The 11,935-nt window shown below is 53.2% G+C and overlaps 1 protein-coding gene across 1 annotated transcript in view; it reads right to left on the reverse strand.

Moving 5' to 3' along the window:
* gipc3 (GIPC PDZ domain containing family, member 3) overlaps window positions 1-5,205 on the reverse strand; it is an 81,256-nt gene extending 76,051 nt beyond the window's left edge. The window contains exon 1 of the mRNA XM_038776575.1: window positions 4,897-5,205. Within this exon, the coding sequence (XP_038632503.1) occupies window positions 4,897-5,205 (309 nt within the window). The remainder of the gene's footprint in view (window positions 1-4,896) is intronic.
* Window positions 5,206-11,935: the final 6,730 nt, after the last annotated feature.

Raw genomic sequence — 11,935 nt, forward strand, 5'->3', positions numbered from 1 at the left:
ATTTGATAATCTCAACTGTTATCTTGCTCTTCTCCCCTTTGGCTATCTCTCAGGGGGAGGATCTAAAAACTGTTGCCCATTCTGTAAGATCTCTTTTTTAATGGAAACAGGAATAATCGAACGAGTGAGGCAGCAAAGGAGAGGTGAAGAGAAAGTCCCATGTCTCAAATACCTTACAGGAGCTGACCAAGAAATTGATGCACTTGACACTCCTCACTGCGAAGGCCCCGGTATGGCAGGCAGGAAGTGGGTGCATATTTCCATATGGAAGAACTCCCTACTCCCCATGTTAGGGAAGAGAAGTTCTTTACACATGCCCCAGGTGGACATTAGACCCCTGAATGCTGACGGTCTTCTGACATCTCATGCACATGATTACCCCTTATGTCTGAAATGATGCAGTGATTTTGAACAGGTTATTTGAACACGGAGAGCCTCCTGACCAAGGCCAATTCTGTTCCAATCCCATCTATCCCACACTATTCCCAAATCCCTTCAACCCCTTTTTCCTTCACCCGCTATCCAATCTTGAATGTTGACATATTCGTCAAGGTGAATTTAACAACCTTCCATTGTATGTGAAGAAGATATTTTTCAAGCTTACTGTTGGAACTCATTGACCTGGATTCTCTATTCTGGAGACTAAGGGCGCGATTCTCTGGAAAGGTTTCTAAGTGTGGTTGCGAGGGGGAACTGCCATGAGCTTGCCGGCGCTCGGCACAGCGAGGTCGAGAATGCTAATCACATTAATTAGTCTACTTAACGAGGCCCCACGGGCTTCTCACTGTAAATAAAGGCTCACCAGCCAATTCACCAGGACCATGCTCGCCAGCCCCCCTCCCCCCACTAACAAGGTCGAGTAGCACTTAAACAGCACTGGCACAGCCAGGCTCGCCTTGGCACCGAGTGGTCCGGCCCCGTGATTTGGGAGACCTGGGGAGGCTCCTCAATGCGGTCAAGACCAGGAGAGATGTCCTGTTCCCCCGAGTGTACCGGAAGGTGAACCAAAGGGCAGCCAGTACCGCCTGGGACAAGGCGGCGGCGGTCGTGAGCTCGGGGAGTGTGACCAGGAGGACTGGCCTCCAGTGTTGGAGGATAGTCAACGATCTACACCACGGGTGAGCTGACACCAAAGCCCCCCACTCCACTGCCGAGACCTCTCTGCTCCCATGCAAGCATCCACCCACAAAACTTCCAAATGGCCCCCAACTCTTCCTTCACTCTCCCTCTCCCTTCGACTCCCCACCCTCAACCCTTCCTTCACACTCCCCGCACCACTCTGATCCACGCGTGTGGCTAATGATGCCCCCTCTGTGTCTCCGCAGAAGAAGATCTCCCACAATCGCCAGGAGAGGACCCAGACTGGCGGAGGGGTGCCCGACATAAGAATCCTCACCACCTTCAAGGAATGTACCCTAGAGGTGACCGGGGTGGCCAGGAAAATGCGGTCATCAATGCAGAAGTCAGCGCACGCTGCAGCGGTGAGGATCCACTGGGACCCACCCAGAGAACCGATCACACATGAGTTGTTATTGCCTTACTGACTAACCCATCCCTCCCACTGACCGCATGTCCATTCTCCCACAGATCCTCCAGCCAACAGCACCAGCCCATCCGCGGTGGGCTCCATCCCTGCCTACCATCAGACCACCTTGGAGGAGAGCTCTGAGGATGCCACGATCAACGCGTCACAGCTGTCATCCCCACCCTCCACCAGCGCAGAGACACACACGTCGGTGGGAAAGGTTAGTGGACAGACTTCTGGGCACAACCTAGTGAGCACCACACTGCTGCTGATGTAGACCAGTTAGGGGCAGGAACCCCCAGGCGAGGCAGCAGTTGGAGGTCTGCTGGATCCCAGGACCCAGCTGGGTCCCAGCCTGATGCTGAGACTGTGGAAGTGGGTTACTGGGAGCTGATGCGAACATTAAGGTGCGGCCGGGTCATTCAGAGGGAGATGTCAGCGACACTCCAACAGGTCCGTAGCTGACTGGTGGAGACCAGAGGCTACGGGCGCAGGAAATGTCGCTGGCAATACGTGGCACCGAGACTAACACTGCTAGGGTGGCGACCGCAGTGGAGAGCCTGGAGCACGACGTCGGCACCATTCCCCACCTCCACCACACCCAGAGCGCCCTGTCCTCACACTCCAGTCCACAGCAGGCCCCCTCACTGGACCCAAGACCCTGAATCCCAGACACACGCACATAACGTCACCTGGACCGGGCGCTGGTCCGCTCCCCATTGCACTCACCCACCCTCCGGCCATGGACATGTCCCGGGAGCTGTGTCCCATCCCTTGGGTGTTCGGATATTGCCTGCTGCATGTGTGGCTTTGCCTCCCGCAGTGTTCAGGCACAGTGCCCAGGCATCGCGGTCTGATTGGGATGCTAGGCATTGACTCCCACATGTTACATGGTCCACCCACCCACAGGAATCCACTTGCGTTGTTGTGTGAAGTGCTCACTTAACCACAATTGCCAATTCCCTATTCGCCTCCAGCCGCACAGCCAGAGGCCTTGGCAGTCGTTGGGAGTAATGGGTGGTCGGTGGGGCAGACGGGCGGGCAAGGTTTGCCCCCCGAATGGGTGCACACGATCCAGGTGATGGCATGGTGGTGCCATGCGCGGTTGCCCTCCAGCACCACCCCCTCTCCCCCTTCGCATGCTGGCCCACCCCTGCAGAGGGTGGCCCCCCACCCCCACTCCAAGCAGGGGGGGGGTCACCCATCCCCTGCCGAGCACTGGGGCGGCAAGCCCAGCACCCCGGCCTCTTTGCCTGAGAGCAAAGATGACTACCCACCACCTCGGCTCCCTGCAGAAGCCCTTCCACCAGGTTCACATATTTAAGGAGGAGTATTAATCGGCACTTGCTGGGGAGGCCACTGAATGACTGGAAGCCGTTGGATAAGGGGTGGATCCCCTTAATTGCATGGAAATGGGGCTTAAATGGTGATAAGTGGTTTCTCACCACGATTTTGCCTACGGGAGCGGGCCGATTGCATCACAAACTGTTTGGAGCCTGGCGCGAGTCTCGTTTTGGACTCTCCCACTATTCACCGGCCTCGTTTTGCTCGAGCGAGAGTGTAACGAGGACAGAGAATCTCGCCCTAAGTAAAGTAATCTTTAAAATAATCTTTATTGTCACAGGTAGGCTTACATTAACACTGCAATGAAGTTACGCCACACTCCGGCACCTGTTTGGGTACACAGAGGGAGAATTCAGATTGTCCAAATTACCTAACCGCCTGCCTTTTGGGACATGTGGGAGGAAACCAGAGCGCCCGGAGGAAACCCACGCAGACACAGGGAGAACCTGCAGACTCCAGACAGACAGTGATCCATGTCGGGAATCGAACCCGGGATCCTGGAGCTGTGAAACCACTACCGTACCGCCCACAAGTGCTGCTGCCAGTGGTGAATCACAGTAACTGCAAGCAATTCATGTCATGCAAATGGGCCAACGTGCAGCCCACATACAGCCCGCCCGAGTCCCGCCTCCCAAGCATCTGATTCGCTGGGGTTGGGATTCGCCTTCAGAGCCTGACCAGCTGGAGCAGCTTTTAAATGTTCCACTCAGCACAGACTGTCACTCCAGCCAAGAAGATGGCTGCACGAAGACCGGCACCAAGGTACCTGGATGCTGACATTGAACATATGCTGGATGCTGTTGAGGAGAGGAGGGACACCCTCTTCCCCGGGATTGGGTGGAGATTCAAGCCTGCTGTACTGAATTAGACCAGGGATGAGGTGGCAGATGCAGCGAGTGCTGGGAGTCTCATCAAGCAGCATCCAGCCCATGGTTTCTATCAGAAGCAAAATAGTGCACAAGCATAGAGACTATTATTGCCATTATTAGTGGATTATCACCATCAGCCATGCAGTGCCATTTTTGGGTGTTAATTGTCTCCAATATGGCAGCCAGGAAGTGTATCTCCATTATGAACTGGAAGTGCATATTGAAAAAAAGAATATTGGTGATCAATGTTCATGACTGAAACAGGTTTGTACATGAAAATAAGGGCCTAATGCCTGTTTTAGGTTCTCACTGCATGATTGTTTATCCTGAATCAACTAGCGCTGGTTATATGCCCTCAAGCAAACCAGGCCTCAACTAACAAGGTACATTTTACAAAATGCTCACGTGAATATGGAACTGGGAGGACCAGGAGTGAACCTCCCAATGCCACATTAAAAGTACATCATCCACCTCTGCTCCAGCTGTCAAGGTGCCCACCAGCACCCTTCATGATTCATTCCCTGCCCCTGCCACCACCCCCCATTCCCCGCCCACACTCCCATGCCTCTGCTTGCGAGGGCCTGACCGCAGCTCAATTTTCAAGCCAGCTCTGTGAGTAAGGGGTAGCTGTCCCACATCATGGAAATGAGGCCCAAAGCCTAATATTAGGCCGACTGAAGCCTCGCCATTCGGGCAGAGGGAACATAATTTGGACGCCGCCTCCACCGGCACCAAAATAGGAATTCCAAGGCCAACGTGCTCATTCGGCATTTCTGTTTACTTTTAACCGTGGCAACCCCTCCACTGAAACCATGGAGAAGGAAATATCAGACATTGAGTGCTGCCAGCAGAGTTCTAGGCAATGTATTATCAAGTGTAAAAAATATAAATAAAACAGACTTCAAAATCTATGTGAAACATTCATAAATATCTACCATAATATCCACTGCTTGGTCTGAAATCTAACTAGCACACAATGACCAGGCCCCAGAAATCACCCCTCATTAAAACCTTTTGGAGCAGTGTTGGACATTATGCACAAAAAGGAATTTAGTTCCGACAGGCACAGTATTTCAGTATTGAAGCAAAGAGATTAATCCACAGCTGATAAAGAGTACCAGAAAAGGCCAGCTTGCTCTCCCGACTGTACGTACGCACCTCTGTTGGTGGGATCTCAAAGACCTCTGCGATTTTGGCATACAGCTCCTTAACATTGGTGAAGCCTTCAATCCTGCCGGTGGAGCTGCCGTGAGCCAGCTGCGTGTGAAATATCAGTCTCGGCCTGAGGCGTGGGGGAGGAGGAGGAGGAGGAGGAGGAGGAAGAGGGACCCCGGAGTCTGCAGTACCCTGTCTCTGCCCTCGCACGGTGGGACTCATTTGGTTTTCATCGGTGACTCCGTTCTCCATCAGCCTGCTCTCTTCTAACTTTGTTGCCTTTTTACACTTTCTCCTGGATCCACGCAGCATCTTCGTCCGGGAAAGTAAAATTACCTGCGTCTGAATTAAAGATGACTTTGCCACACATTGGGAGCCTACATGAGTAATATGAGACAACCCAGCACAAAACCTTGTACATATCTTACTAAGTAATCTCATTAATGTAAAAAGAGATGCTACAGTATCCTTTCATTAGAACGTCAACCGCAGTATTAACTGTCAAAAGACAAACTACATCTTTGTCTTTAGAAAGCGTCTAAAGTCTTTAGAAAGAGTTGACTCTGTATGGATTCAGGAGCAACACCCGAACAATGATGCAATGATCTGCGAAAGCAACTTCTATGACGATAGAATCATTTGGCGCAGGATTGTTTTAGCTTGTTAAAGAAGCTCATTTACCAGAACATCTTCTGTGGCAGTATCCATGCTTGTGTGTGTCGACAGCTCTGTTGATAAGATAGGGGTAAAAGGGGTTAAGAGGCAGTTGATCTTATTAGGATTGGCTATCTTGTGATGGCTGGCTTTCAAAGGAGAAAATAAATGTTGCAGGAATTCCTTTCAATTTACTATTTCCCATCTAATGGGTACCACGGTCAAGCAAGGCCTTTTGAATTTTATTTCATGTATTCAGGTTATGTTGCCTGACATGTTATTGCCCAAATTTAACTTTGTTTCCATCATAGCTTCGAGATTCAAAACAAAACCCACATCCAAGCAGGCTTTGGTTGAGTGGGTAGTAGCTCATCCGCTGCAATAGGAAACAGGCTCCCGCTATATTAACTAGGCCTCAGTGTAAATGCTCTAGGCCCATCGTAGCCTGACTGTGAGGGAAGTGGGTAGGAAGTGGTCACCAGCCCGTACGTAATCACGTGGCCCACCCTGCAGTGTGAAAGATGGCATTCCAGAAGATTCTTATAGGAGGAAAGGGCCAGAGTTCAGGGAGGTTAAGACCTTAACGTCTTGTGCATTCATAGAGGAACATTCCTACTCCTCCTGGACCCTATAAGGAAAGTTAAAAAATATTAACTGAACATAACTCTACTGATTCCCGATCTTCTTCTCGTGGCTAAATCGTTGGCTTTGAAAGCAGATCAAGGCAGGCCAGCAGCACGGTTCGATTCCCGTAACAGCCTTCCCGAACAGGCGCCAGAATGTGGCGACTAGGGGCTTTTCACAGTAACTTCATTTGAAGCCTACTTATGACAATAAGTGATTTTCATTTCATTTTTTTAACTTTACCTGGCGGAAAGATTAAAGTTCCTTGCCAAAGTCAATAGTAAAATAGCAGTTGAGGCCCAACAAAGTAATCAGACCCCACTGGTGGATGGTGTGAGCAGGGCAGCATTGTGTCAAGTAAATAACCCAGCCATTTTAATTTCTCCCCTCCCTGGTTTCGTTGGGAAGATAGAGTTAAAATTACAACTGACCCCCCCCCCCCCCCCCCCAACCCCAACCACTACATTAAAGCTGTTATATAAAAGCATCTGCTCATTGATGCACCATCAATTGGACACGAGGCGAAAATGCGATCCAAACAATAGGCTTTAATTCACAAGATGTGTGCCCGGCAGCAGACGTACAGAAGAAATGCCCGACTGCCGTGGAACACGGGTTCTTATATCCCGCCCTGTAGGCGGAGCTACCTACCTCTCAGCCAATCGGCTGGGCCAGTGGGCAGCGAGTCCTCTGCACCAATGGCAGCTCACCTTTGAAGATACTGTAATCCCCCTAGTCATACTACCACATTCACCCCTTGTTGAAAAGGAAGCCGGGGGGGGGGGGGGGGGGGGGGGGGGTGGTGTCCCGTGAGTACGTGAGACAGGTAGTATGACTAGAGATGTTTACGCCGTGCCATTGCATCGATGGCTGCCCACTGACCCATAACTAATATTCAAGAGGAGAACAGAACAATAACTATGTACAGTGTGCAATAATTGGGGGGGGGGGGGGGGGGGGGGGGGATGGGTGAACAGTTAAAAAACAAAAAATCACAAGAGTCCATCCGCAGCCAGAAGTCCACCCGTGGGTCACATTGATTCAATCAGTCGAGTGGGTGCCCTCGATGTCCTGCTTGACCTGCGTAGTGGTGCCGGTGACATCGGAGCGGTGGTCGTCCGTGACTCCGGGAGCGATGCTCTTGCTTCTGTGTCCGTACCCCTAGTTGGAGTTAGCGGGGGCCAGGCCGGGGGAAGGGGTCCCTGTTCGCTGAGCTGTGGGTGCGTCGTTGCTGGGGGCAGTGGGTGTCGTGGGGGGGGGGGGGGGGGGGGGGGGTGTGGCTGGTGCTGGTGGGTGTGGCCGAGATCCGGCGGGTGCCAGGTCCCGGAGGGAGACCGTGTCCTGTCGGCCGTCGGGATACTCCACATACGCGTATTGCGGGTTTGCGTGGAGTAGCTGGACTCTTTCGACCAACGGGTCCGACTTGTGCACCCGCACGTGTTTCCGGAGCAGAATGGGCCCGGGGGTAGCCAGCCAGGTCGGGAGCGGGGTCCCTGAGGAAGACTTCCTGGGAAAAACAAGAAGACGTTCGTGAGACGTTTGGTTAGTGGTGGTACAGAGAAGTGACCGGATGGAGTGGAGGGCGTCTGGGAGGACCTCTTGCCAGTGGGAGATAGGGAGATTTCTGGACCGTAGGGCCAGCAGGACGGTCTTCCAGACCGTAACGTTCTCCCTCACACCTACCCGTTACCCCGGGGGTTCAAACTGGTCGACCTGCTGGAGGCGATGCCCCTGCTGAGCACGAATTGACGCAGCTCGTCTCTCATAAAGGAGGACCCCTATCGCTATGAATGTATGCGGGGTAACCAAACAGGGAGAAGATGGTATGCAGGGCTTTGATAATGGTAGTAGTGGTCATGTCGGGGCAGGGGATGGTGAATGGGAAGCGGGAGTACTCGTCAATCACGTTGAGGAAGTACATGTTAAGGTTGTTGGAGGGGAGGGGGCCCTTGAAGTCCATACTGAGACGTTCAAAGGGGTGGCAGCCTTTATCAGGTGCGCTCGTTCAGAATGGTAGAAGTGCGGCTTGCACTCCACGCAGATGTGGCATTCCCTAGTGACTGTCCTGACCTCCTCGATGGAGTAGGGCAGGTTGCGGGTCTTCATGAAATGGAAAAAAGCGGGCGACCCCCGGTTGGCAGAGGTCCACGTGGAGGGTTTGAGGTGGTCCACTTGTGCGTTGGCACAGGTGCCGCAGGACAGGTCATCAGGAGGCTCATTTAGCTTCCCAGGACGATACAAGATGTCGTAGTTGTACGTGGACAACTCGATCCTCCACCGCAAGATTTTATTGTTCTTTATCTTGCCCCTCTGTGCATTATCGAACATGAAAGCTATTGACCGTTGGTCTGTGAGGAGGGTAAACCTCCTGCCGGCCAGATAGTGCCTCCAATGTCGCACAGCTTCAACTAAGGCCTGTGCTTCCTTCTCGACCGAGCAATGTCGGATTTCGGAAGCGTGGAGGGTCCGGGTGAAAAAGGCCACGGGTCTGCCCGCATGGTTGAGGGTGGCCGCCAGAGCAACATCAGACGTGTCGCTCTCGACCTGAAAGGGGAGGGACTCGTCGAAAGCGCGCATCGTGGCCTTTGCAATGTCTGCTTTGATGCGGCTAAAGGCCTGGCGGGCCTCCATCGACAGGGGGAACGTGGTGGACTGGATGAGTGGACGGGCTTTGTCTGCGTAATTGGGGACCCACTGTGCGTAATATGCAAAGAAGCCCAAACAGCGCTTGAGGGCTTTGAGGGAGTTGGGGAGGGGAAGCTCCATCAGGAGCCGCATGCGTTCGGGGTCGGGGCCTATCACTCCGTTACGCACTACATAGCCGAGGATGGCTAGACGGTTGGTGCTAAGCACGCACTTATCCTTATTGTAGGTCAGGTTAAGGAGTTTTGCGGTACGGAGGAATTTGCAGAGGTTGGCCTCGTGGTCCTGCTGGTCGTGGCCACAGATGGTGACATTGTCGAGATACGGGAAGGTTGTCCGTAAACCGTGTTGGTCAACCATTCAGTCCATCTCCCTTTGGAAGACCGAGACCCCATTCGTGACACCGAAAGGAACCCTTAAAAAGTGGTAGAGTCGCCCATCCGCTTCGAACGCAGTGTACTTTCGGTCACTCACGCGGATGGGGAGCTGGTGGTAGGCGGACTTAAGGTCAACCGTAGAAAAAACCTTGTACTGCGCGATATTGTTAACCAGGTCGGAGATACGTGGGAGAGGATACGCGTCCAGCTGCGTAAATCGGTTGATGGTCTGACTGTAGTCTATGACCAAACAATTTTTTTCCCCGGTCTTAACCACCAGCACTTGTGCTCGCCAGGGGCTGTTGCTAGCCTCGATGACCCCCTCCTTCAGAAGCTTTTGGACTTCGGACCTGATGAAGGTCCGGTCAAGGGTACTGTACCGTCTGCTCCTGGTGGCGACGGGTTTGCAATCCGGGGTGAGGTTTGCAAACAAGGATGGGGGATCGACCTTGAGGGACGCAAGGCTGCAGACAGTAAGGGGGGGGGGGGGGGGGGCATAGGGCCGCCGAATTTGAAAGTTAAGCTCTGGAGGTTGCACTGGAAATCTAACTAAATCTAGGAGTGCTGCCGCGCAGAGGTGGGGAAGGACGAAGAGCTTATAATTTTTAAACATCCTCCACTGGACCGTGAGGTCCGCTATGCAGCACCCTGTGATCGGGACCGAGTGCGAACCGGAGGCCAGAGCGATTCTTTGTTTAACCGGATAAACGGGAAGTGCGCAGCGTCTTACCGTGGCGGGGTGGACGAAACTTTCCGTGCTCCCGGAGTCCAACAGGCAGCTCGTCTCGTGACCGTTGAGGGAAACCTTCGTGGTCGCCGTGGAAAGCGTGCAGGGCTGTGACTGATCCAACATCACTGAGGCGAGTCGTGGCAGGACCTCCGAGACGTCATCCAGCAGCGAGTGGTCACTTGCGGGGTCCTCGGTGCCGATCCAAGATGGCGGTGCCCGTCGGCCGCACATGGTGGGGGGTAAACAAAATGGCAGCGCCCTGGGATCGCACATGGAGTCGGGGGCCCAAAATGGCGACGCCCGGGGAGTTCGCACGTGGCGTCGGGGGCCCAAAATGGCGGCGCCCGGTGATCACTCGTGGCGGTGGGGGGTGGGGGCAGCGAGGTCTGCGGGCCGCGTGGGGCGCATGAGGAGTGCGGGGGGGGACCAGCGGTCACTGCTCGGGACTGCAGCGACCGCCTTGGACTGGCAAATTATCGCGTAGTGGCCCTTTGTGCCGCAGCCTTTACAGGTTGCGGCGCGGGCGTGGCAGCGCTGGCGGGGGTGTTTGGCCTGGCCGCAAAAGTAGCAGCGGGGCCCCGTGGGTTTATCGGGGCGCCCTGCAACGCAGGGCTGGGGGGGATCAGAGTCTGCGGAGGTGAGTGGGGTCGCGTTGCATGCCGCCCAGGGGGCCGCCACGCGGTCTGGAGCGTACGTGCGGGCATTGCGGTTGGCGATATCGAGAGAGGAGGCGAGGGCCCGGGCCTCAGCAAGGCTTAAAGTTTCCTTCTCCAAGAGTCTCTGGCGGATCTGGGTAGATTGAATACCCGCCACGAAAGCGTCTCGAATTAAAAGTTCGGTGTGCTCGGCCGAAGAAACTTGTGGGCAGGCGCAGTTCCTCCCCAGAACATCGAGGGTCTGGTAGAATTCATCTAAGGACTCACCAGGGAATTGCTGTCTCATGGCCAGCAAGTGCCGTGCGTAGACCTGGTTCACCGGCCGGATGAAATGTCCTTTTAGTAAGTCCATAACTGAGTCATAGTCTGTCGTGCCCTCTATGAGCGTGTACACGGCCGTGCCCACACACGAGTGGAGGATATGAAATTTTTGTTCCCTCGACGGGCGGTTTTTGGCTGTGCTTAAATAACTGTTAAAACACGCCAGCCAGTGTTTAAATGCAGCTGTTGCATTTGTTGCGTGTGGGCTGAGTCAAAGGCACTCCAGCTTGATACGAAGCTCCATCTTTTTAAAACTTGTATATTAAATTGATGCACCATCAATTGGACATGAGGCGAAGATGTGATCCAAACAATAGGCTTTAATACACAAGATGTGTGCCCAGCAGCAGACGAACAGAAGAAATGCCCGACTGCCGGGGAACACGGGTTCTTATATCCCGCCCTGTAGGCGGAGCTACCTACCTCTCAGCCCATCGGCTGAGAGGCACATGACTTACCTGGGCCGGTGGGCAGCGAGTCCTCTGCACCAATGGCATCTCACCTCTGAAGGTACTGTAATCCCCCTAGTCATACTACCACAAAGTTTTTTTTTTTGTTTGTTTGCACTGGAGCGCTGAGCTTGTGGCATTTGAGTGCTACAGTGAAAGTTTGGTGACTGAGGGAGTATAAGGGTTCATTTTTATTTAAAGTCTAGTATTTCTTTTATTTAGTTAATTAACTTAAAAGTTGCTGTTTGGTCTATAAGAAGGTGAATTTTGAATCAGCTTTAAACAAGGTTCTACTTGGACTTACTTGCAGCTGGAACTTGTTAATTAGTTAATTGCATTAGGCCAGTTTTCAGAAGCTAGAGTCACAGTATAAATAGGAGCTAGTTACAGTGCAGACTTTGTTTGCACTGGAGTGCCGAGCTTGTGGCATTTGAGTGCTACAGTGAGAGTTTGGTGACTGAGGGAATGCTGAGCTTGTGGCATTTGAGTGCTACAGTGAGAGTTTGGTGACTGAGGGAGTGCTGAGCTTGTGGCATTTGAGTGCTACAGTGAGAGTTTGGTGACTGAGGGAGTTAGGTGAGGAGGGAG

This window comes from Scyliorhinus canicula, chromosome 18 (assembly GCF_902713615.1).
Source record: "Scyliorhinus canicula chromosome 18, sScyCan1.1, whole genome shotgun sequence".
Lineage (NCBI taxonomy): Eukaryota > Metazoa > Chordata > Chondrichthyes > Carcharhiniformes > Scyliorhinidae > Scyliorhinus > Scyliorhinus canicula.